Source organism: Jaculus jaculus, chromosome 11, assembly GCF_020740685.1.
Source record: "Jaculus jaculus isolate mJacJac1 chromosome 11, mJacJac1.mat.Y.cur, whole genome shotgun sequence".
Taxonomy (NCBI): Eukaryota; Metazoa; Chordata; class Mammalia; order Rodentia; family Dipodidae; genus Jaculus; species Jaculus jaculus.
This window is the reverse complement of record NC_059112.1, coordinates 63,689,636-63,715,929: the sequence shown is the minus strand read 5'-3', so window position 1 is coordinate 63,715,929 and position 26,294 is coordinate 63,689,636. Positions and strand designations below refer to the sequence as shown.

Genomic DNA, 26,294 nt, shown 5'->3' with positions numbered 1-26,294 from the left:
ACTTGGCTTGAGATCATTTATGTTATATTCTGGTAAAGGAAAAAAATCTGCTTCTACCTCTTTTCTGCCAATGTCCTGAAAGCTGGAGTGAGGTTGAATTTTAAAGTAATGTACTAACTAGTCTGGTAGAAGACAGTATAGCATGCATGGGTGCTTCTTGCTCTTTGTCAAATGTATAGTAAGAGAGAACAGAAAGATATGAAAAGTATACAGTTTGGCAAAGAAATGAGTATGAATGAGTTTAAAGTAACAGAGTGCAGAAAAAGTAGTTATAGTTACTAAAGTGTTTAGTCTCAACAAGAAGAAACCTTGAACCTGCTCTGGGACAGTAGTGAATGTGCCTTGAAGTTAGGCTCAGCACACTGAAATCTCCAGCTTATGACAGGTACCATGAACACAAGGGATCCTTGGGCCCAGAGAGGGAGATGGCCATGTTGCCAGGAAAAGCTCAGAAGGGGAATTAGAATGCTGGCCAGTCTCCTTCCATGAACCAGAATCCTTCCATGAGCCAGTCTCCTTCCATGAGCCAGAATCACTTCATGGTATTGCCCCAGCCCCGCATGACCCCCCAAGTACTTACCAAGACCCAAACAAGAAACTCTGAGTCCTGACTTGCCAAGATTCCTAGAAAAAAAAATAAAGAAAGACACAGTCATCACTTCCTTAGGTAAAACTACATGTATTTAGTTCTGAATAATCAACTTTTTGTCATGAACAGTGACAGAGATAGAGTCACTTGAAGCCTGAGAAGGTTTTTCTCATTCTTTGCCATTTTGTCATTAGGCAGCTCAAAATCTGCTCAGGCATAGAATGAGAACAAAATTCTCCTAAAATGAAACTTTCAGTCCCAATATCACCATATTAGTTTGCTTACACATGACACACAGAGGAACAATATATGTCTGTTGACCTATTTACTAATTGAGTTGTAAATCACTTGAAGTATAATTATAATGCATCTTTTAGGTTTTCATTTTTGGTATGTGTGTGTGTATCATGGGTGATGCAGTGTGTGTATGCATAGTGCATGCATGTGTGTGTGTAGAGGCCAGAGAAGAATGTCGGGTGTCTCCTCGATTGCTTTTCCACATTGTTTCCTTGAGAAGGAGCCTCTTGATGACCCTGGAGCTGTTCTTTTGTAATCAGACAAGCTGAGCAATGAAGCCCAGTGATTCCCCTGGTCCCCCTGCTATAGGGCGGGAGTTTCAGATGTATATGGCCATGTCTAGTTTTTATGTGGATTCTGGAAATAGAACTCAGGCCCTCTCAAGTCCACAAGTGCTTTTGCCCACTAAACTGTCTCCCAGCCTCAGATGTAGCCAAGGCTGGTCTTGAACTTCTGACTCTCCTTCCTCCACTTCTTCAGTAACTGCCAATGAGCATGTGCCACCAAATCTGACTAGGTTATCCTAACTGTATTCTATTTTTTATAATTGTACACAAAATTACTACAGGAAGTTTATATTATTCTTTTAAGAAGGAATCTTGTTTTCATCTCTAAAAGTTCATCAGGGAAAAAATATTTTTGCTTTATAAACAGAGATAGAACTAATAATCGCCATATTTCCTTGGCTATGTCTTTGTGGAAGTCTAGAATTGAGAGGTTTCTGTCTTAAAACTAACATCTTTCAGAGAGAATGTCTCAAAAAATGAGTGTAGGATCTAAATAAAGAGGCAAAGCTCAGGTGACTGTAACATCAGAGAAAATGCCCCCTTCTTCTCTATCAGATGCTCTTATAAGAACAGTTTCCCTCCCTGGTTCTCCCACAAAGCATCATTCATTACTTCCCCAGCAGAGACACAGCTTATTTTTCCAGCTGGTTCTTCTCATTTTATCATTTTATTTATTTTGGCAAGATATTTTACTCATTTTTTTGTAAGAAGAGAGTGAGAGCAAGAGCAAGCGAGAGAGAAAGAGAGAATATGGATGCAGCAGGGCCTCTTGCCACTGCAAACAAACTCCAGATGCATGTATCATCACTTAGTGCATCTGATTTTATGTTGGTACTAGAAAATTGAACCCCAGTTCAGCAGACTTTACAAGGAAATGCCTTTAGCCATGAACCATTTTCCCAGCCCCTGCTTTGACTTCTTTCAAGTTAGCCACTAGTACTTTTATTTTTGCATTAGTGTTCTTTCTCTTGCTTTTTTGTTGTTGTGTATAAAATGCTTCCTAAGTGACATATATAATTTCATAGCTAGTCAATCGTTCATCACCTTGCAGAGTTGAAGACCTGGGGTTTGATGCATTGCTACAGCAAGCACAGAGACCTTGGGGATATGGATCCCCTTTTCTGAGGTTTGATTTCTTTATTAGAATGGGATGTTGGTATCTGGGCTATTCATCTAACATTATTGGTATGGTGTTTAAAGCTTACAAGGTGACCTTTTTTCTTTTAGTTATCAGGTACAGGGAATCATAATTTTTGGTGCTTTGTTTACTTGGCTATTTGTTGTTGTTGCCATTGATGTTTTTGAGCTAGGGTCTTACTCTTGTCTAAGTTGATGTGGAACTCACTCTATATTTCCAGGCTGGCCTTGAACTCACAGAAATCCTCTCATATGCTGGGATTAAAGACATATACCACCAAGCCTGGCAACTTTGTTGATTTCTAATAGATAGGGAGTTTTATTTTCCCATATTAATTGGATATTTCCAACTGGAAGAAAATTGTTGCATAAATATGTGAAAAATATCTTGAGCTACTTAAAAGGAGAACAAGGAGAAAAATAATTTGACTTGTTCCATGAATGATTTTCATACAACAATGCTCTTTGAATAGTTTCTTGGAAATCATTTGTACAACTAGAAAACTAAGAACAATTAGTGAAATAAGCAAAGATGCTGTTTTCTTGGTGAACTGGGTACCAGCACAAGGGTGAAGGAGATCAACACAGAGAAGAATCAACTCCTACCAAATCAGAGATCCAGAGGTCCCCAACACCTCATTACTGAAGCAGACCAAAAACGAACCCAACATGGCTTGGGGAAATTTTTCAGAAGAGGGGGCAGAAAGAATGTCAGAGCCACATATTGGGTCATGATATGCAGACATTTATCCCACCCATAACTGTGGGCTAACTCTAGAACGCATGACCCATATAACTCAACAAGGAGGGGCAAAGGGGAGGGTGTAGGTAATGGATGAGCTTAATAATGGTACCAAATTGACTGTATTCACTGAGTACAAAACTAATTAATAGTAAAATGTAAACTTTCCTATAAAGACTCAAAGAGACTAGAGATAGGGATCCTGAGCAAAGGTGTTATTGTAGGAAGAATAAAAAAAAAAAAAAACCACTAAATCCAAGGCAAAACAAACTTATAAGTAAATAACCTTGTCTTCCAGGTAGAGACAATCAGCACTGATGAATAAGTAAATTTTGAATGAAAGGTCACCTTGTCCCAGGTCTTGAGGACTCCAAGAGGAACAGGGCACAGCTCTCTCCCTTCAAGGAGCCTAGGTTCCAGGGAGGGACACAGGAAAGAAAACCCATCATCACAGTGCAGAGGGATGTGTCCTGCCTTGAGATCTTTGGGTGCATGAAGGGTGGAGAGCTTGGTGCTTGTCATGGGAAAAGGATCCATATAAGGCTTCTTGTATAATTTTAATATCTTTCAGTGGCTCTTAGTATAATAGGGAGGAGTAGCTTGGTGAAAAACAGCCAAATAGCCATGCAAGCAAGGGAGTGCAAAGTTTATGCTACTTGGTACTTATTGAGCATCCCAGGGTGGGGGGACCTGTTCTGTGTCCCCTGTGGTAATGAGTTAAGAAAATAATGACTACTCAGGGATAAGGTTAGAAGACTGAGAATTGCCAATAAAAACAAATTGCAAAATAGCAAGAATTAAACATGCCCAATTTGCTTGCCACTACTATTTACACATTTTAGAAAGCTTTTCTGAAACAAAAAAAAAAAAGTAAGGAAAGTTCAGTTATAGACACATACTGATGCAGTAGTAACAGCGATAGGGTCTTACCATCTATTCTGATTACATCTTTCTTCATACCTCCTTTGCATTCATGTGAGTGAGGCTATATGAAATGTCTTTTATATTCTCTTTTATATTCTCTAATAAAATGATTTCCTTTCCCATTTGATTCAAAATAATTTCACAGCACAGCTATTTTATCTGTGTCAGATATACCAGAAGGAAGTCTTACCATGTGCATTTTTAGTGTCTGCTCTTGCTCAACTCAAAAATAAAAGTTCCTCTTTCCTAGGTGAACCTAAAGTGCTTTGCTCCTAATATTAGCAATGAATGACATCAACCTGAGGGCATGGGACACTTAGTTTTGTCAGTCAATTTTTGGAAATCTTAAACGTTAAAGCTTTAGCAGAAAGTTATCTGCAATAAGGCTGTAGGTGGAGGAGAGCTCAAAGGTTTTGTTTCTCCTTTCTTTTGGGAGATAGCTGTCTACGTGGTGAACATATAGCCCAGCTTGTTTTAGTGCAATTATTCATTCCAAGGCAGAAGCATTACATATAATGCCCAGCATTGTTTTAGGAGGCATCTATTTGCCTTTTTTTTTTTTTTTTTGCTTTTAAGGCAATAATGGAAGAGTGAGAACTGAATCCAAGAATAGTATCATGTGCCATTCCTCTGCTCATAATTCTTTTACAAATCAATGATGCTGAAAGCAAAAAATTAGCAGCACAAATGTATTTTAGATTGCTTGCTTCTGGATGTGTTCATCTTAGACATTATTCAGTTTTGAACTGCTAGGAAAAGAGGAGTAGCTAGCTAAAATATGTACTTTGCATTTGACCAAGAAAGGAGCATATTGTGTGAGACAAATCCTGGAGTTAAAGATGTCACAGCAGGAATGGAATGACAATATTTTGTGCTAGGGGCTCTGGTGGCTGTGTAGGCAGGCAGATACAAATTGGGTCTGACCTGGCTTTCATGTAGTCAGATTATTACATCATTTGCTATCTTACTCTGTTTGAACATCTTTCTGATCCCTCCATCTCACACTCGGCTATGTGTGATGCCTCACCTGGAAATCACTAGTCAAATCTGTTTACTTTAAATAAACATGCATTTACCCTTTTTTGAAATCCAGAACTCAAACCATGTTTATTTGTTAGCCAGCTGGTGGTTTTAGGGTTGCATGGGGACATTCCACAAGTTGTGATAACATATTCATAGTGAGTGAGTAAATAGATTCTTTTGGGAACCATGAACCACATAAAGGAATGAGACAAAAATTTTCTTTCTTTTTCTTTTATTTTTTAAAAACATTTTAATTTATTTGCAAACAGAGAGAAGAGAGACCGTGAAAGAGAGAATGGGCATACCAGGGCCATAAGCTGATGCAAACAAACTCCAGATGCAGGCACTACTGTGCATCTGGCTTTATGTGGGTACTGAGGACTCAAACATGGTTGTTAGGCCTAGCAGGCAAGGGTCTTAAGTGCTGAGCCATCTCTCCAGCCTGAGCCATGTATTTTCATTATAGAAATTAAAAAGTAGCATATGAAACTTGTCTTGCTCTTATCTTTCTAAAATTATTCTTTTGTGAGAGACAGGAAGAAAGAGAGACAAAGAAAGAAGGAGAGAGAGAGAAAGAGAGAGAGAGAGAGAGAGTTGGCACACCAGAGCCTCTATCCACTGCAAATGAACTCCAGACACATGCAGCACCTTGTGCATCTGGCTTATGTGGGTACTGGGGAATTGAATTTAGGTCCTTAGACTTCCCAGGCAAGTGCCTTAACTGCTAAGCTATCCCTTCAGCCCCTTCTTCTTATCTTTAAGTAGCAACAAGTAGACTAGGGTTCTTTCTGATTCTTGGACCCAGGTTTTTAAGTCATTGTCATTGTATATCCCAAGAAGTTTCTTATGATTCATGAAAAATCTACTAGAAGCATGACAAAAGAGACTTTTTAGAAATGTATGGGCATGAGAGGGCCTGTAGCTACTGCAAACGAACTCCAGATTCATGCACCCCCTTGTGCATCTGGCTTACGTGGGTCCTGGGGAATTGAACCATAGTCCTTAAGCTTCACAAGCAAATGCCTTAACTGCTAATCCATTTCCCTAGCCCAAAAGAGATTTTTGAAAAATATAATTAATTAGCTCAACGAAGATATAAAAAAATTATACCATCTGCTAAGTCTTGATACTGGCTAGGCAAGGAGTTCAATATGAGGCCACCCAGGAAGACTGTAGCTGCATGTGGTAGCTGTATGTCCTGGTAAGCAGAGGGTTGGACTTAAGGGAACTGAAAGCTCTGTAGCTGTGTCTCCTGAGAGTCAGGTGCCCCTTGTGGGTAAACATCCTTGAAGCTGCAGTTAGGTTCTTCCAGCAGTATCAGAACCCAAGGTGCCAAGCCTCTTTCCCAGTCACCACACAGACACATAATGATGGTGTGCATTTGTAAAAGATCCTGACTTCATTATAGTATCCTTCACATTGTGGCTTCACACTACCCCCTGTCCCACTGTGAACTTTTTAGGGGATCATGAGAAGTACCCTAAAAGGAGATCTGGTCCACTAAGATTTGTGGAGGAAAATAAATATTCACAAACCTCCTTAAAAATCCACAGTGTAGAACCCATTATGGTGCTACCAACAGCTCTCAGGATAGTCCATTCCAACCTCTTTGCAGCTCATGCTTTGCTTTACTTTGCTAAGTAAACTTTTTTTAAAAAAAATTTTTATTTATTTATTTGAGAGCGACAGACACAGAGAGAAAGACAGATAGAGGGAAAGAGAGAGAATGGGCGCGCCAGGGCTTCCAGCCTCTGCAAACGAACTCCAGACACGTGCGTCCCCTTGTGCATCTGGCTAACGTGGGACCTGGGGAACCGAGCCTCCATCCGGGGTCCTTAGGCTTCACAGGCAAGTGCTCAACCGCTAAGCCATCTCTCCAGCCCCTAAGTAAACTTTTAAGTTGTTTATACCTGTGACTGAATACTTGCCTCTGAGAAGACAGGAACTAAGGGAAATCTTCATGTGGTAAAAGCTTTGTGCTAGGCTTTGTGGATGGGCTGAGGAATAGGTAGTTGCTGTTCTATAGAGCTTACAGCATTGGGGGATATTTATATTAAAAATGAAACTAATTATTTGATTATATTAAACTGAACCAGTTCTGGCCTGATGATGCCTTCATAATTTGACATTTTATCCAATGAACCTATAACTAAATGGTCTGTAAATGAGCTATATGTCTGTAACAAACAGTTAGGTCTTAGCCAATCTCAGGAACTGACTCAGCCAGCCATAGTGTGCCAACTGATTAGACTATGATCACATAAGGAAAATGCAGAGCCGCCTTGAAGTTAACAGTTTGTTGAGCAAACTGTCCCTGTACCTCATTTCTGTTTTCTTTTATATTTTTAATATTTTATTTATTTATTTGAGAGAGTGAATACCAGGGCCTCCTGCCATTGCAAGTGAACTCCAGGTGCATGTGCCACTGTGCATATGCCTTACGCGGGTACTGGGTAATTGAACCCAGGGTGTCAAGCTTTGCAAGCAAGTACCTTTAACCACTTAGCCATCTTTTTAGCCCCATCATTTCTGTTTTCTACTCATAAATGCTGCAGAGCAATACTTTCTGAACCTCTTCTGGTTTTCAAGGCTGTTTCTCTTTTCCTTTCAATATTTAATTTATTTATTTGAGAGAGAAAGAGGCAGAGGGAGAGAGAGAGAATGGGCACGCTGGGCTTTTGGCCACTTCAAACAAACTCCAGACACATGTACCACCTTGTGCATCTGTCTTACCTGGGTACTAATGAATCAAACCTGGGTCCTTTAGCTTTGCTGGCAAGTGCCTTAACTGCCAAGCCAAACCACCAGGACATTTCTCCAGCCATTCAGGGCTGTTTGTTTCACAAACTGCTCTTGCTCAACTAACTGCTATTGAATTTGTCTAACGATCCCAAAAATAACCATACTAAATCAAAGAATAGCATGATCTCAATGCAAGATTTGGGTGAAGCAGAGGATGACCTAGTTTGGGTGGTTGGAATAGCTTTCCTGGGAAAGTAACATTTAAATTGAGCTCCAGAGGAGCCGTAAGGAGTTACTTCATGAACAAAGCAGGAACTAGCATTTTAAGCTGAGTGAACAGACTATGTGAAGGCCCAGAGACTGAAAGAGGCATAGGTAATTGAAGAAGTAGAAGTTCAGGGTAGTAGGAGAATACAAGGCAAAGGGGAGAGTGACTGCAGCTGAGGGAAGTAGGTACCAGATCTCACAGATTAGGGGTGTTTGCAATTTAATATGAACTGATCATGGAAAACTGCTGCAAAACATAATCAGAGGAAATGGGTCAAAGAGGACATGAAGAGGACCTAGATGGCTATTTAGGTCACAGATAAGAAACCATGGCATCTTGAAGTTGAATTTATTGGAGATGCAACAGGGGAGACTTCAGATATTCTTTGTAGGTCAAATCATAAAAGTGTTGGATTGCATAGGAAGGTGAAAGAAGAAATGGTCTATTCTCAGCATTTTTACTTGAGCAAGAGGGGTGCTTTGCATGGAAGTCAGGTGTTTTCACTGATACAAGACTTACTAGAGAAAGAGAATGGACTTAACCCACCTTTGGGCACACAAGTTTCAAAACAACCATGAGATATCCATGTTACTTGGCTGAAGCCCAGAATAGGGAGAAGACTTTTGGGAACTTTGGGTAACTGGCATGATGAACCAAAGGAGGTCTCATTCAGTTAGAAAGGAAGGTCAAGTGGGGTGTGAGGAGCTCCATTTCTATAGGTAGTGGAGAGGGAGGCATGTCAGTAAAGTAGAGGATGTAGAAGGCAAGCAGGCCATTTCAGTGGATGTGAGTGAGCAGCAGTGCCACAGGGTGCCAAGAGGTCAAACATGAAAAGGGTGGATAAACTCATCTTATTAGTCACAGGGGATGTCATAAGCCCTTGTGGCAGCTATTCAGTGGGCTATGGATGAGATGCCAGACTGGATAGACTGAAGAAATGGGTTGGTGTAGACTTGACATTTACGAGTTACATGTGACCTTGGTCAGGGTGCATAATTTTTTAAGCTTCTTTGCTCATTCTTCATTGAAGATACTAATAGCCCACTGTTTTAATTTTGAAGATTGAGAAAATGTAAATCTACCACAATCCATGGTCAATATATGTGATTTGCTTTCTGTTTTTCTTAGGAAAAGGAGTTTCAATTTCTGAGATCACATGATGCTTGTTACCCCTTATCCTCATCAAAGCACTCTTCCCATTCTGGGATCCAGTCAAGTAACTTAGATGTCACAGGGGTGCATCAATTCCCATATACCCAGAAAGGGGTTAGAGGTGGGCACTTACTGAATCTGGTAGGAGGCTGCCTCTTTGCCTTGCAAGACTCACTTATTGGATCCAGTGATTGTCTTGGTAGGATTCTAGCCTGGGAAGATTTGTACACAGACATTGCAAATACCTAATTATGTATGCATTCAAGGCATTTTCTAAAACCATTAGAAACATGAGAGCCAGAGGTTGAAGACAGGATAAGGGAAGCAAAGGAAGCAGTTTGGGGAAGTAAGCGGAAGGGGGTCTGAGGAATTTAGAGCCTCGTTTCCATGGGCACCAGAAAGGGAGAATGAGAGATATGACATGAAGTTGTGTGGCTATAATCATATAAGCATGGATGTTCTGTGGAAGAAGGGCTTCAGAAATGTCCCTCCAGGCTTACTTGCCACTTAAATAAATGCTACCTAATGATTTTTATGTCAGAACCACCTAAAATGTCAGGAAAGCTAGAAATCAATACTAGAGTCTTAAATAAGACTGAATAACTTCTGTCTTAAAGGCATTATAATTCATGAGCTTTAGTAAAAATAAATATATCTTTTTTTGCCAACTTTCAACACACTCTTTCAATTATGAACATGCCGAGAAACCACAGACTGCATGTACAAAACCTGTGACTTTGCTACCCATGTATCATATCATGATTATTTCAGGTGTCTCAAAGAATCACTTAGACTCACCATTTATATTCATAGCCACTTGGAAACTGCCATTCAACGTACCCTAGAATTTGTTATCTGATTCTTTAATAAAGAGCTGCATGTATTACTAGGTCACAAACTTCCTTTTAAATCTTTTGGCTATTTTAAAATTTAATTGGAACCTTATACATTTGATGTTATATAATTACAAGCTCTTTTTCTAGAAGGAGTCTGTAGGCTTCACTAGTCCTGCAGAGGAGTTCATGTGCTGAGACTTTCATATACAGATGAGATATAAGCATTATCATAGAGATCTTCCTGATGGGTACATCTGTCTGTCACCAACCAGGGGAGTTCACAAGTATCTTTGTAAAACTGGGAGGGAAGACAATCCTGGGAATTTCTCCAAAGCAAAATTAAATATGCAACACTATAGCATTACTATTCAACATGGTATAATGTATTTATTAAGAATGTTTAAATTTAGCAAATATAAAAATATTGTTTAGGTCTTTGGTGGATTTTTTTCCAAATTCAGGCTTGATATAGGTCCTTGACTCTTAAGCCCCCCACTGAGGACTCCTAGAAGCCTTCACCTGCCTGCCTATAGAGGGGCTTGATTCTCTATTGTCCCTATGATCAGAGGACACAGGAGATGATCTGGCAGACCTGGGGTTCTAAGGTATACCTCATACAAAATGTTCCTCTCTTAACATTCATATGGCTCATTCATGCAACCATTTAAAAAAATTTTTTTATTATTCATTTATTTGAGAGTGACAGACAGAGAAAGAGGTATAGAGAGAGAATGGGTATGCCAGGGCCTCCAGCCACTGCAAACGAACTCCAGATGCGTGCACCCCCTTGTGCATCTGACTAATGTGGGTCCTGGGGAATCGAGCCTCGAACCGAGGTCCTTAGGCTTCACAGGCAAGTGCTTAACCACTAAGCCATCTCCCCAGCCCTCATGCAACCATTTAATAATAGAGTTTGTACATTTCCTTCCTTAAGTGTTCTAGAAAGTTTTTTTTTTTAATTTTTATTTTTTGTCTCTGAGCTGGGCTATGCTGGTCCCATGGCCTTAAGAACCATGAATACCCTCTGCTATTTCAGTTGGAGAGGCCCAGTTTTCAACTACATACATCTTACTATGAAAAGGTTCTAAGCTTTCTTTGACATCAGTCTGGAAGGATGTGGAGGCACAGTCATGTGATAAAAAGATAAAGCCTAAAATCTGATAGAGGTGGAAGGGGTATTATGTCATTGGAACCAGAGCCTTGGTTTTTCCCTGCCCCTTTCCTGGTACAGACTTCTAGGAAATCTCAGAAATCAGAACTGTCTTTGTGCATGACAATGAGTTGACTGGTATCTGAGGGTCATAGAGAACCTTAAAGTGGAGGCTAGTTTCCAGGAGGACTATGTGACTAGAGGGTTGGAATTTTCAGATCACCAGCTCCTCTACTCTCTAGACTTCTGTCCCCGTCTATGGGGAAGTAACAGGGCATGGCATGATCTATAATCAATTATTAATCATCATTTAGACATACTAAAGCCTTCCCCAAACCTCAAATGACAGAGTTCAGAGAGCCCCCTGGCTGCTGGACACACACAGGATGGTGTGTCTGGAGAGGACCTGGAGACTCTTGTTCACCATTTCTTTGCCTCAACTCTTTCTGGGTCATAGTAAATGGGTACTAGTAAGTAAGGCATTTTCCTGAGTTCTGTGAGTATCTCTAGCCAATGACTCATCAAGAGAAGGGAGTTGTGGAAACTTCTGGTTTGTAGCCAAACTGGGCATAAGCTGTGGGTAACCTGGACAATCCAGCTGTGACTGTCTTATGGGACTGAATTGAACCTAGGTCCTTTGACTTTGCAGGCAAATACATTAACCACTAAGCCATCTCTCCAGTCCAATTCTGACTTCTTCATGGCCACTTCCTGGTCAGACCCACATGACTTACTGATGTTCTGCCTCTAGATTCTTTCTTGTTTAGCTCTATTCATCTCTGATTAGTCACATTGCCTTACTTTTGTCGGAATTAACTTTTTGTCCTGTCATATTGCCTTTTTTAGTTACAAAGTACTTGATGGTATGATCCAAGCCTGATTTATCTTGACTTCCTTTAATACTTGACATCATGGAGGTACTAGTGTATATTTCACTGACTAAATTAATTAGCAAATCATAAAATCTTAGAAGTCTTTTTTTTTGTTTGTTTGTTTGTTTGTTTTGTTTTTCAAGGTAGGGTCTTGCTGTATGTAGCCCAGGCTGACCTAGAATTCACTATTTAGTCTCATGGTGGCCTCAAACTCATAGTGAACCTCCTACTTCTGCCTCCCAAGTGCTGGGATTTAGAAGTCTTTTTTACTTCTGTGATGTGACTTTCCAGATTTAATTATTTTAGTCTTAATTTTTTAGTATTTAGATTATTTAAAGTCACTATTCACCATTATAGATTAATAAAAAGAAAAAGGCATAAAATTTAAAAAGGATAATAAAACTTTCATTGAAGACAACAGTAATTGCTTATTTATCAAAATCCCAAAGAACCTACAAATAATTCTAGAACTAGTAAATGAATTTAGCAACTTTTCAAAGTACAAAGTTATATAAAGTCAATTTTACTCTTAGTAATAAAAATGGGAAGTTCTGGGGAGATGGCTCAGCTAGTGAAGTACTTTCTGTGGAAACATAAGGACCTGAGTTTGGATGCCCTACCACCTCCTGTAGAAAAGCTACAGTATACACCTGTAACCCCAATTCTGAGAATTCAGAGACAGAAGGATGGGGCTTGTGGGCCAGCTAGGATAGCCAAAATGGTGAGCTCCAGATTCATTTAGAGACCCTGTATCAAAAAAAAAAAAAAATGGTGGGGATCAGTTAAGGAAGACATTAGTACTCTAGGTGTCAGCCTCTGGCCTCCTCATGCACACCTAAGTGTGCATATATACACGAATGCCTACACACACATCCATCACACATACCTGCCACTATTAACAACAACAACAAAAAAACCTCAACAGTTGGAATTTGGTACCTATAGTAATCTCCCTCAAATGAAACTTAATTCTATCAAGATGGATTAGGACCTATAAGAAAAATAATAACAACAACAAACAAAACAAAACAAAAAGCTTATAAAATATTGAAGATGCTGGAGAGATGGCCCAGCAATTAAGACACTTGCCTGAGAAGCCTAAGAACCAAGGTTTTATTCCCCAGTACCCATGTACACAAGGTGGCACATACATCTAGAGTTTGTTTGCAGTGGCTCGAGGCCCTGGTGTACCTGTTTTTTTCTCTCTCTCTCCTAAATAAAATATTGAGGAGAGAAATATGCAGAATATGCAGAAACATACCATTCTCATGAATTAAAAGGCTTGATATTAATAAAATGATAATTCCCCTCATTTTGATCTATGGATTAAACAAAACCCCAATTTTGGTCCTAACACAGTATCTTTATAAATATGAACAAGGCAAAATAGATATAGTAAGATGTAGGAACTGGAATGTCCAAAAGAATTCAAAAAAGAACAATTTTGAATGACTTACATGACCAGAGTTCAATACATCAAGGAAATGTGGTATTTTCAAAATGGAATAGAACAGATAAATTGGAATGAGCCACAGACATGATAGTTAACTGATTTTCAACACAGGTACAAAACAATTCAATGATAGATGGTCTTTTCTACAAGTGGTTCTGGAACAGATAGAACAATTGTTAAAACAAACAAAAAATTAGAACCTCTCAAAAACCCACATCTTGTATAAAAATTAACTGAAATGGAAAATGAGACATAGACTTAAATATAAAATACGAAAGTCTGAGAAAATCTCTGTGACTTTGTATTTGACAGAATTTTTGGATATGGTACCCAAAGGGTAATTTTTAAAACATTAAGGAAAATTAACCTTTTAACAAAAATTTAAAAATCTTTGTTCTTTGAAAAATACTGTTAAAAGATTGAAAAGAGAGCTGACAAGACAGCTTAGCAGTTAAGGCATTTACCTGCAAAGCCAAAGGATTCCATTTCAATTCTCCAGGACCCACGTAAGCCAGATGCACAAGGGGGCACATGCATCTGGAGTTCGTTTGCAGAGGCTGGAAGCCCTGGCACGCCCATTCTCTCTCTCTCTCCCTCTATCTGTCTTTCTCTATGTGTCTGTCGCTCTCAAATAAATAAATAAATAATTTTAATAAAAAATATATTATTTATTTATTTATTTATATGTGTGTGCATCTGGCTTACGTGGGTTCTGGAGAATTGAACTGGGATCCTTTGGCTTTGCAGGTAAATACCTTAACTGCACAAGGGGGCACATGCATCTGGAGTTCTTTTGCAGTAGCTAGATGCCCTGGTGTACCTATTCTATTTCTCTTTCTACCTCTCTCACACACACATAAATAAATAAATAAAATATATTTTTTATTAAATTTTTTTATTTATTTGAGAGCGACAGACACATAGAGAAAGACAGATAGAGGGAGAGAGAGAGAATGAGCGTGCCAGGGCTTCCAGCCTCTGCAAACGAACTCCAGACGCGTGCGCCCCCTTGTGCATCTGGCTAACGTTGGAACTGGGGAACCGAGCCTCCAACCGGGGTCCTTAGGCTTCACAGGCAAGCACTTAACTGCTAAGCCATCTCTCCAGCCCATAAAATATATATTTTTTTAAATGATTGAAAAGATAACATAAATACTGGAAGAAAACACCTTCCCAAACTCAAAAAATGACCAAAGTATCTACTGGATATTCTGAAAAAGTTCAATGCTCCTAGACACTAGGAAAAAAAAAAGGTAAGACCACAAATATGATGCCAGTACACACTTGATACATCTGAAAGATAAAAAAACAACCAAATAAACAGAAACATAGTACAAAGAATTTAAAAAATGCAGATCAAATAAATGGTCACTCATTGCTGGTTGAACTACAGATTGTACAACCTAACTGGTAAACAACTTGATGGTTTCTTAGAAAATCAAATATGACCATACTATATGACTTAGCAATTGTACTGCTTAGCATTTACCCAAGTAAATTGAAAACTTCTGCACATACAGAATAAATGTATCCCAATATTTATAGCAGTTTTACTCACATTCACTAAAAACATAAGAGTACATTCACATGGAGGAATAAGAGAAGAACAATTGATTTATGATTCGCTCACACAATGCATCTTAAATGCATTTTGCTAAGGAATACATAATACGTGATTCCATTTGTGGTAGTTTGAATAGATGGCCCCCAATATATTCAGTGTTTATTAACTTGTAATTTGGATCTGCAGCCACTTGGCTGGAGGTGCTGTCACTGGGTGGGTCTTAGGGTCCAGCCCTAAGGTACCATGGTGGGTTTGAGATTCCAATCTAAAGATATGCAAAGTGCCTAGCTGGAGTTTCTGAAGTGTGCTGTGTGGTGTGGCTTTTTGCTTTTGCTTTTGGGTTTGTGCTTCTCTCTCTCTGCTTGGACCTGGGAAGGCAGACCAGCTTCTTTTGCCATTATGGAACTTCCCCTGGATTTGTAAGCTTCAATAAATATCCCTTCCTCCATAACTTTGCCTGGTTTGGAAGTTCATCTCAGTGAGCCTGAAGCTGTCTGCTACATCATTAATGTAACATTCTAGCAAAGACAAAACTAGAGGGACAGCAAAGGGATATTTACATAGAAATAGTTAGGAACTGAGTTTGGGAAGAGAGATTGACTACAATGAAGGAATCTGTTCTATTACACAGAAGAAACTGTTGTGTATGGTAAGTGAATTGATTAAAACCTATACAATTGTAAAACTCTAAAAAAGTGAATCCTATTCTATGGAAAATTTGAAGTGTACTAGGATGCTGGAAGCACCTAAAAAGAAATGCAGACCATGCAAAATTGATGAAACTGTGTTATAAATGAATGCTGTGCCACACAGAATGAGGTGGAAAACACATTTGTTGACTGCATACCAGAAAACTAAGGATGAAAAGAACTGTACACAAAAACTGTATTTTCCTTGGCAAATTTGTTTTTCACAGTATAATGAGTTAGTGACTCTGAAGTAGGGTTGAAGACTAGAGCTGACTTAAAAATGTAATGAGGCATTTGCCTGCAAAGCCTGAGGACCCTAGTTTGATTCCCCAGGACCTACGTAAGCCAGATGCACAAGGGAGCACGTGAGTCTGGAGTTCATTTGCAGTGGCTAGAGGCCCTGGCATGGCCATTCTGTCTTTCTCTCTCTCTGACTCTTTCCCGCATTCTCTTAAATAAATAAATAAATAAATAAATAAACAAACAAATAAATAAAATATTTTTAAAATGTAATGAGGGAAACTTTAAATGCTAGGCCAAAAATATCAAGTAAATGTAGAAGAAAGTAGTGGTCCTTTTAAAGTCAACATCTTTTTTATAGTACTTAATCATGTTGCCAGAGCATTTTAAAAATATTTATTAATTTATTTGCAAGGGAAAGAGGGAAAGAGAATGGGCATGCCAGTGCCTCTTGCTACTGCAAACCAACTTCAGATACATGTTTTACTTTGTGTGTCTGGCTTTATATGGTGTTGTAATCAGCTCCTTTCTGGGATTAACAAGGGGGAAGACACAATTTAGGGGAGAAACAGGTTTGTTTCAGGTTTACAGATCCAGGGAAGTTCCATCAATAGTGGAAGAACTTAGTGCCCTTTTATAAATACAAGGAGAGAGGAAAAAAGAATACAGCCAACAAACCAAAACCAAGAAAGCCTGCACATAACTCACCAGAGTTACAACCTGCTCTCTCCATACCTTTGGGCTGGAATTAGACCTGCCCCCAGTGACATCCTCCTCTAGCAGGCTACTAGACACTTAGCAGGAATCTTGACCTTGATCAAAAAATTATCTGAGGCTATGGAGGACATGCCTTCAATCTTAAACCACCACATGTGGGTACTGGGGATTGAATCCAGGCTGGCAGCCTTTACAAGCAAGTGCTTTTAACTGATCAGCTATCTTCCATGCACAAAGATACATGTTTAACATTGACTTCAAACATTTTATAATTAATCACTGCATGGTGACCATAGAATCCTGGGAAATAACTTTGGTTTTTTGATTGATAAATTAATCTATCTCATAAAATTAAAGTAATAAATTCCAATTGGTGAAAATAACTGCCTGTACTCAAGTTTAAGGGCTTAATTGGTTCTAAGTAATATTTAGATAACAAAATTTCATCCACTATATCCTAGTATTGATGGCTGAGCAATCTTGAATGGGCACTAAAGAAGTCTGTATCTCATTATCCTACCATCATATAATGAGAAAGAAAATCACTATAGAAAATAAGTATCTATAATATGCCAGATAAATAGCTTATTATTTTTGTAAATTTTCCAACTAATATTTTCTGTCAGGTTTTAAAATATTTTCTTTATTTACTTTTTTTTTTTAGATAAGGGTCTCATTCTAGCCCAAGCTGACCTAGAACTCACTGTGTAGCCCCAGGCTGGTCTTGAGCTCACAGTGATCCTTGTACCTCAGCCTACGAAGTGCTGGGAAGTTTTGGATGGTATGATGTTAAACTTGGTAATGGAGTAAAGCTCTGAATCCACTTTTCATCCATTAGGATGCTTACAATGAAAAATCCCATCCAACAGGAATGCAGCTTTTGTTTTTCTCTTCATTTAGGGGGTGATGGTTAGCATACTCTGATTATTTTGCCTGTGTCTAAACTCAGCTTCCTAATGATAGTGACCATGTCCAGTGCACTTGGAGAGTTTAAGTTCAGTTTGCATTCTTTTTACTAAAAATATTATTTATTTGCAAGAAGAAATATATAGAGAAAATGAGAATGAGAGATTGGGAATGGTCTTTTGCTACTGCAAACTCTACATACATGTGCCAGTTTGTGCATCTGGCTTTATGTGGGTATTGAGGAATTGAACCCAGGCAGTCAGGCTTTGCAAGGAAATGCCTTTTAATTACTAGAGACATTTGTCCAGTCCAGTTTTCATGCTTTTATACATGCAAGACACACACTTAAGTGCATATAGCCCTGCAGAGTAGGTACTTGTGTGTCCATTTTGACCACAAAGAGATGAGAGCTGAGGCTGATTAAGTAATGGGCCATAGTCCCACAAATCTAGCAAGTACAGTCACACTCATTACAGTCCCCATCAGATTGTTAGCTACTTTAAATGCTCTGCCCACTTGAACTTATCCACTTGTTCCCTAAGAGAAAGGCAGCTTAGAAAGGTTCCAGTACCTGGGGTAGGCTCCTGCTCGGTTTGACCATTTATGGAGGCCTAGAGAAGAGGGAAAACAAAAATTGCTACAGCCTAGCTGATCATGCATACCCACTCCTCCTGGTGCCTTCCATGTGTTCTGCCCATCCCCACACACATTGTTCTGTAATCTTGATGATTGATGTCACTGCAGTGGTAGGAGTTGTAAAACTGCCACTTATCTTGTTCCTCTTTCTTGATCAGCCCTCAGCCAGAAATAATTGGGTAGAAAATAGAGCAAAAGCAGATTTATAAGCTGAACTGGCTCAAAATTCATCAGAACTGATGGCATTGTAGTTTTTGAAAAAAAGAAAAATAAAGTTATTTGTATGGTCTGCTGTATTGTGATGGGATGGGGACCATGGAGTGGGTAAACATGTTTGCCCTCCGAAGCATAAGCTGAAGGGCAAGGAAGGGGATATATTAAAGAATCCTTGAAGGACTTGAAACAGAAGCCTGATTCACTAGTGATTTTTTCAGCACAATCCAGTTCAATGACACTATGGAGCTGTCAAGGGCAAGGAGCTTAGGACATAAACTGTAACAAAACATATATCAACAGGCTGAGGAGATGGTTCAGTGTTAGAGGAGCTTACTTGTAAAGCCTGACAATCTGGGTTTGATGTCCCAGTACCCCTGTAAAGCCAAATACACAAAGTAGTACATGTGTCTGGAGTTTATTTGCAGTGGCATGAGGCCCTGGTAAGTCCATTCTCTCTCTCCCTCTCTCTCTCTCTCCTTACTCCTTCTCCCTACTCTATCTATTTTGCTATTTCTCAAATAAATAAATATTTTAAAAAACATATCTCAAAGGTAGATTATCAGTATTTATTGGGCAACTACTAGAAAGCAGCCACTCTTAAAAGGACAATGGTAGTGCCCCAAACACACCATGTTCTTGAACTCATAATCCCAGTGGGGGAGGCCCAGGGAAAACAAATAAATATACAAGTAACTTCAGTGAATGACAGTGAATGACATGTGCTCTGCAAACAGAAGCAGCATGATGGCAAAGGGAAGGGTTAACTCCCCAAAACCTGTAGCTACCAAGAGAAGATGCCATCAGATCAGAGACCTGAAGGATAGAAAGGACCAGGATTGCAAAGATCCCAAGGACCAGAGTTGTAGGCAAAAATCTAACAAGCCTAGAAGTAAGGACAGGCTTGAAGAGAAGCAAAAAGGGGGATCTGGTGGAGTTCAATGAGTGAAAAGCAAGCCACATAACCCTAGAGGCTACTGGGCTCCTGGATTGACAAGTCTGCAGGCAACTAGTCTCAGTCCTCTCTACCAGGGCAGAAGGCCCCCAGACTACAATAGACTTCATGCTCTGAGCAAATAAAACAGAGCTGTAAAATGAGAAGGGACTATCCTTGTTAACCAAGGAATGGGTTGAGGATAGCTCAGTGCCAGAGCACTTGCCTAGCATATGTAAGGCTCTAGGTTTAGTCCTAGTACTTAAATGAAAATAAAAGGACAGAGCCTCTATATATTAGGTTAGGTAACTTTTACCCGGGGCTAAGGCTACCCCTTCCTATATAGGAAAGGAATTTTTTTTTTTTTTTTGCTGTTTGGAGAGAGAGATCTGTTGTGGTTTGGATGTAGAATGTCTTCCATAGATTCATGTGTTTGAATGCTTGGTCTCCAGGAGATAGCATTGTTTGGGAACCTTTAGGAGGTAGAGAAAGTGTGTCACTGGGAGTGGACCTTGAGGTGTTACAGTCCAGCCCTGCTTGATGGTCTTGGGCTTTCTGCTTCCTCTCTGCTGATGTCAAGATATGATGCCCAGCTATCTGCTCCTGTCATGCTTTCTCTACCATTGTGAAACTGCCCCTCAAAATTGTAAATTGAGATCAACCCTTCCTTCTACAAGTTGTTTCTGGTCAGTATCAGTGGTGTTAACCATCAGTGGACCCTGCAAGCTAGACCAAAATCACCATTCACCAATGGTGGCATGTTTTTTATAGGGGAATCCAATTGCTGTCTGATTGGATTGTGGCCTGCTCTGTGGTAGGGACTTCCTGCCTGATACTGTTCCAACAGCAAGAAAGTAGTTGATACAGGAGTTAGGATGTTCTTCTTACACAACTCTGGATGTACATGATACTCTATGCATAACCTTCCTTTACCAATAGCACAGTTCTGTTCTTTGTCTTGAACTATTTTCTTTCTCTTTTGTGACAAGGTCTTACTATGTAGACCAGGATGATCTGGAATTTGTGATACTGAGTGCTGGGACTATAGTACTGTGCCACCATGCCCCACACCCCTTTCTTCTTTATTATCTTCTCTTGCGCTCCTTTGGATCTCAAGGATTTGTATCTCCAATTCTCAAACTCTGTGTCTTTTCTCTTATTCAAATCTTGGCCTGAGGACACTGAGAACAACTCATTTTCACTGAAGCTCATTGAGGTGGGGGAAAGGAGCACAGATTAGCATTTCACTAGGGTTCTCTGGCCTTTGTAAGTTACTGTATTTGCATATGCTTGGAAGGCTCTTCTCACAGACTTCTAATTCTCTCTGAAGTCCATTTCCAGGATGGCTGACTCAGGGAGAGCCAGTAGCTTCCTTTATTCTTGTGCATATCTTCTTGGCCAACTTGTGCATCATCTGCTGTCTCTCTCCCCAGAAAGTATGAGGAGGTCAAAAGGGCAAGTGGTATGTTTTATTCATCTTGTCTCTGAGCTTGAGCATAATGCCAGGCTCCTGTATTCCACTGACCAAATTGCTAGGAAGGGACTCAGCAGCTGTGTTGACTTTTACCATCAGAGATTATCATCTTCACAATGTTGGTTGAATTAATGCTTATTAGAACCCCCTGTGTGTGCTCTCCTCTGTTCTGTATACCCTATAATTATATTTCATAATTTTATAAATATTACTGTTCAAATTTTCACCATGATCAGATGTATCTGTTGGTCAATTTTTTCTTTGAAAATCCAATATTTTTAATAGGACTAAGCCCATTTATTCTTACAACTATCCTGTATTTTCTCTGTGTTACAATTGCCCCATTATTATGCTAAGATACTAAGGAATATACAAAGTACTGCTTCTTTCTCTCACTTATATTGGATTAAGAATTCCAAATTAAAGCCTGATGCTTTAAATAATCTAGTTTAAGAAAAATCAAGATTTGCAAATTAGGTTTATGTAGAAAGATATGAAGTAATTATTTCTTACAGAGAAAGGAAAACCTAATTATAGGAAATTCATTAGATTTCATCATTTTGATGGATTATTATGTAGCTACTTAAAATACATCAGACAGTATTTCATTAACATTCAAGAAAATGCTTTCATTGCCATGTGGAATGAATAAAGGAGGACATAAGATTTGCCACAGGAGGACTTCTGGTCAAGACAATTGCCTGCTATCCACAATTGAGCTCCTATGGTAATATGCAAGAATTATGGGGTTCTAGTAAGTATAGGTCTTAGGAGAACTCCACTGGGCTGGTAGAGAGTGTACAATTGGGAATCTGCCAATTCTGCTGCTCTCAGGTAGCCTACTAGACCCTCAGATTGCCCTTACTACTTGCCACAGCCCGGTACACCTGAGTTCACCATTCGGCCCATGCACATGCACCTCTCTTGCCAGCCTGGTGTGCCAGCCCCTGATACCCTGCTGCCTGCAGGTGCCCTTGTGTACACCCATTGGCTCACACCCCTGTCTCATCATACCACAGAAGAGGCTAGATTAGCCAATTCCCTGATCCAGCCTGGTTTGTGGAACCCTGTGACTCACCCAACTCTCCTCCCAGTGACTACTTGGGGCATCACCTCAACTCTAGAAGGGGAGCACAAGAATATCTGTCAACTACCCGACAGGGGGAACCAGTAAGTCCTCTATAACCTGTCCAGTTGGGTAGAGTAGGTGAGTAAGGCCCAGTGCTATGGCCCGTGAGTCACAGGTAAGCATAGGGATTCCCAACCTCCAATTGCACGTTTGGTATTAATCACCAGCCCAGAAATGCTAGTGAACCTAAGCCCACCACAACCTGCACATACATGAATATAAAGCCATCACACTCCTATTCTATTCAAGCACAAGACAGAACAGTCACTAAAGATACTACAAGGGAAAATTCTTGCTTCCTCCTTAATTAAATAAGACTTCACACTGAGATGGGTAGACCCCAGTGCAAAAACAAAAACAAAAAACCATGAAACAACAAAATGAGAGATCTCCAACAAGGTTACCTACTTCCACAATGAAAGTCCCCAATGAAAACTTAGAGAAGACAATAGGAGTAGATTTCTCAAATGAAAACTCAATAAGCTATGTGACCCTGACCAAGTGAATTGCAGAACTGGAAACAAGTCACAAAAAACCCAACAATCATTTAAATGAAATGCACACAGCTTTTTTCACTAGACAACTTAATTTATAAAAACCAAAGAAACCTCAAAAGAGGGATAAGTGAACTGAAGTTGAGTTGAAAATTAGAGGATCTCAATAACCAGCTGGTTAAGCTTATTGAAGCCATGATTCAGTGCAAGATTGAATTCCAAGAAGCATTAAGAAAATAAAACCATGAACTGAAATTAAAACTTAGAAAAGTGATGGATACTCAACAGAAAAAAGCAAAAGAAAATACAAACCAAACAGAGCTTGTGAAAGGCTCTCAAGAAATCCTCACTAGCAGAGTTAATCATGTAGAGGACAGAACCTAAGAACTGAAAGACAAGACAAAAGAAACAGTTCAGGACTCCAAAAATTTTAATAAATTCAAAGAAAAAATCAAGTGAAAAGAATGTGAGGGGACTATGGGATACCCTAAAATCTGAATAATGGGTATACCAGAAGGGGAAGAAATTCAAACCAAAGGAATGGAGAACACATTCAACAAAATTATTGAAGATATCTTTCCCACTATCTCAAAAGACAGATAAATCCATATAGAAGAAGCTAACAGAATTCCAAGCAGATTGGACCAAAGAAGAAACTCCAAAATATATCATTGTTAAAACTCTAAACAGATGGCGGGGGGGGGGGGGGGGGAGGAGAGAGAGGGAGAGAAGGAAACAGAGTTCTAAAAGCTGTAAGACAGAAACAACTCATTGCATACAAAGGCAATTCCATCAGAATTACCTCATATTTCTCAGTGGAAACCCAAAAACCAGAAGGGCCTGAAATGGAGCACTTCAAAGTCTAAAATATTATGGCTCCCACCCCAAAGTACTATACCCAGCAAAAATATCCCTCATAACAGATGATGAAAGAAAAAAATTCCATGTTAAAAGCCAGCTCTATGATCACATTAACACAAAGCCAAACCTACAGAGAATACTTCAGGGAATGCTCTACACAGAAGGGTAAAACAACCAATCTCAAAAGTCTACAAGAAGATCACAATAATGACAATTAAAGCAATTATAGCAAGCTCAAAAAAGTACAAAGCCCAATAAAGCATTAAACCCCATAAAGACCCCCACATGACAGGTATTAAATTTAATCTCACAGTTATAACATTAAATATTAATGGTCTTAATTCACCCATCAAAAGACACAAGTTAACAGGGTGTATCAGAAAAATAGACCCTTATATCTGCTGTCTTCAAGAAACCTACCTCACCACTAAAGACAGATACTTCCTTAGAATGAAAGGATGGAAAATGATATTCCAAACAAATGAAAATAAGAAACAAGTGTGTGTGTCTATATCAACATATGATAAAATAGATATCAAAACAAAAGTAATCAAAAAGGAAAAATAAGGCCACTTTTTACCCATTAAAGGAAAAATCCAAAAAATCATAAATGTACATGCAACAAGCACAGGTACATCACAGTTTATGAAACACAACCTACTTGACAACAAAACAGAAATAAACTCCAACACCATCATAGTAGGGGACTTAAATACCCACAATCATCAATAGATCATCCAAGAAGAAAATCAACAGGGAAATAACAGAGCTTAACAACACTATAGATCTACTAGACCTAACAAACATCTACAGAACATTCTACTCCAATTCTATAGAATACACATTCCACTCAGCAACTTAGTAAACCTTCTTTAAAATAGATGTAGGACACAAAGCATGCCTCCATAAACTCAGAAAAACTGACATAACTTCCTATATCATATCAGAATATAATGCTATATAGCTAGAAATTAACAAGATACAACAGAAAGTTCACCAGCTCCTAGAGATTGAACAAAAAACTTTTAATTTAATTTTTTTTTTTAATTTTTCAGAGTGTGAGATAAATAAATAGAATTGATGTGCCAGGGCTTGAGCCACTGCAATTGGACACCAGACACTTGTGCCATCTAGTGGGCATGTGCAATTTTGTGCTTGGTTCACTTTTGTGTGTCTGGCTAACATGGGATCTGGAGAGTTGACATCACTGGCAAGCACCTTACCTCCTAAGTCATCTCTCCAACCCTGAACAACACACTTTTAATTTTCTTTTGTTCATTTTTTATTTACTTATTTGAGAGTGACAGACAGAGAGAAAGACACATAGAGGGAGAGAGAGACAATGGGCGAGCCAGGGCTTCCAGCCACTGCAAACAAACTCCAGACACGTGCGCCCCCTTGTGCAGCTGGCTAACATGGGACCTGGGGAACCGAGCCTCGAACCGGGGTCCTTAGGCTTCACAGGCAAGCGCTTAACCGCTAAGCCATCTCTCCAGCCCCAACACACTTTTAAATAACAAGTGGATTGTGGAAGAAATCAAAATGGAAATTGTTAAATTTCTAGAACTGAATAATAATGAAAACACAATATACCAAAACTTATGGGACACGATGAAGGTAGTACTAAGGGAAAAATTCATAGCAATGAATGTCTTCATAAGAGACAGGGAAATCTCAAATTAATATCCTAAAACCATCCATCTAAAAGCATTAGAAAAATAAGAACCATCCAACACTAAGAGCTCCTGATGGAGAGAAATAATTAAGATCAGAACAGAAATTAATGAATTGGAAACTAAAATGACAATTAAGAAAATTGGAGGAACAAAGAGCTAATGCTTTGAAAAAATAAACAAGATTGATAAATCCCTGGCCAACTTGATCAAATAAAATAAGAGAAGTCTCAAATTAATGAAATTGGAAATGAAAAGAGAAAGGTCACAACAGACCTCAATGAAATTGGAAGAATCATCAGGACATACTCCTAAAACCTTTACTCCACAAAATTTGGAAATATGGAAGAAATGGATGAACTCCTAGAAACATACCACCTACCAAAACTAAATTCTGAGCAGATTAATCTCCCAAGCAAATCTATCACATCCATTGAGACTGAAAATGTAATAAGAAATCTCCCCAAAAGGAAAATCCCAGGACAGGATGCCTTCACAGCCAAATCCTATCAAACCTTTATTGAGAATATGCAATCACTTTTTCTCAAACTGTTTCACATAATCAGAGAACAGGGCATACTACTCAATTCTTTTTGTGAAGCTAGCATCACCCTAATACCAAAACCTGGCAGAGACACAACAAGAAAGAAAACTATAGGCCTATACCCTCATGAACTTAGATGCAAAGATCCTAAACCAAATCCTCACAAACTGAATTAAACAACACATCAAAAGCATTATCCATATTGATAAAGCAGGCTCATCCAGTGATACAGGAATGGTTCAACATACAAAAATCAGTTAACATAATACACTGCATAAATAAACTTAATCACAAGAACCACATAATCATTTAAGTTGATGCAGTGAAGGCCTTTGACAAAATACAACATCACTTCATGATCGAAAGGCTGGAGAGAATAAACATGGATGGTTTATATCTCAACAAAATAAAGGCTATGTATAATGCACCTAAAGCCCAAATAATACTTCATGGGGAAAGACTCAAGGAGTTCCCACTAAGATCAAGAACAAGACAGAGGTGCCCACTCTCACCACTGTTCTTCAACATAGTACTAGCAGTACTAGCCCAAGCAATAAGACAAGAGAAATATTCTATATGCAAAAGACAAATATACAGAGAAAGAAATCAGTGAGGCTCTCTCATTTTCCAATAGCCACACACACACATGCACCAAAAAACAAACATCAAATACTTCAGAGTAACACTAACCAAAGATATAATGAAAACAAAAACACTCAAAAAAGAAATTAAGTAGGACATGAGAAGA

At 39.0% G+C, this 26,294-nt stretch overlaps 1 protein-coding gene across 2 annotated transcripts in view; it reads right to left on the bottom strand.

Moving 5' to 3' along the window:
• Positions 1 to 26,294, bottom strand: part of Kcnab1 (potassium voltage-gated channel subfamily A regulatory beta subunit 1) — a 516,975-nt gene that overhangs the window by 179,897 nt on the left and 310,784 nt on the right. For both annotated transcript variants that reach the window (XM_004652406.2, XM_004652407.3), the window contains exon 2: positions 581 to 624. In XM_004652406.2, the coding sequence (XP_004652463.1) occupies positions 581 to 624 (44 nt within the window). The remainder of the gene's footprint in view (positions 1 to 580; positions 625 to 26,294) is intronic.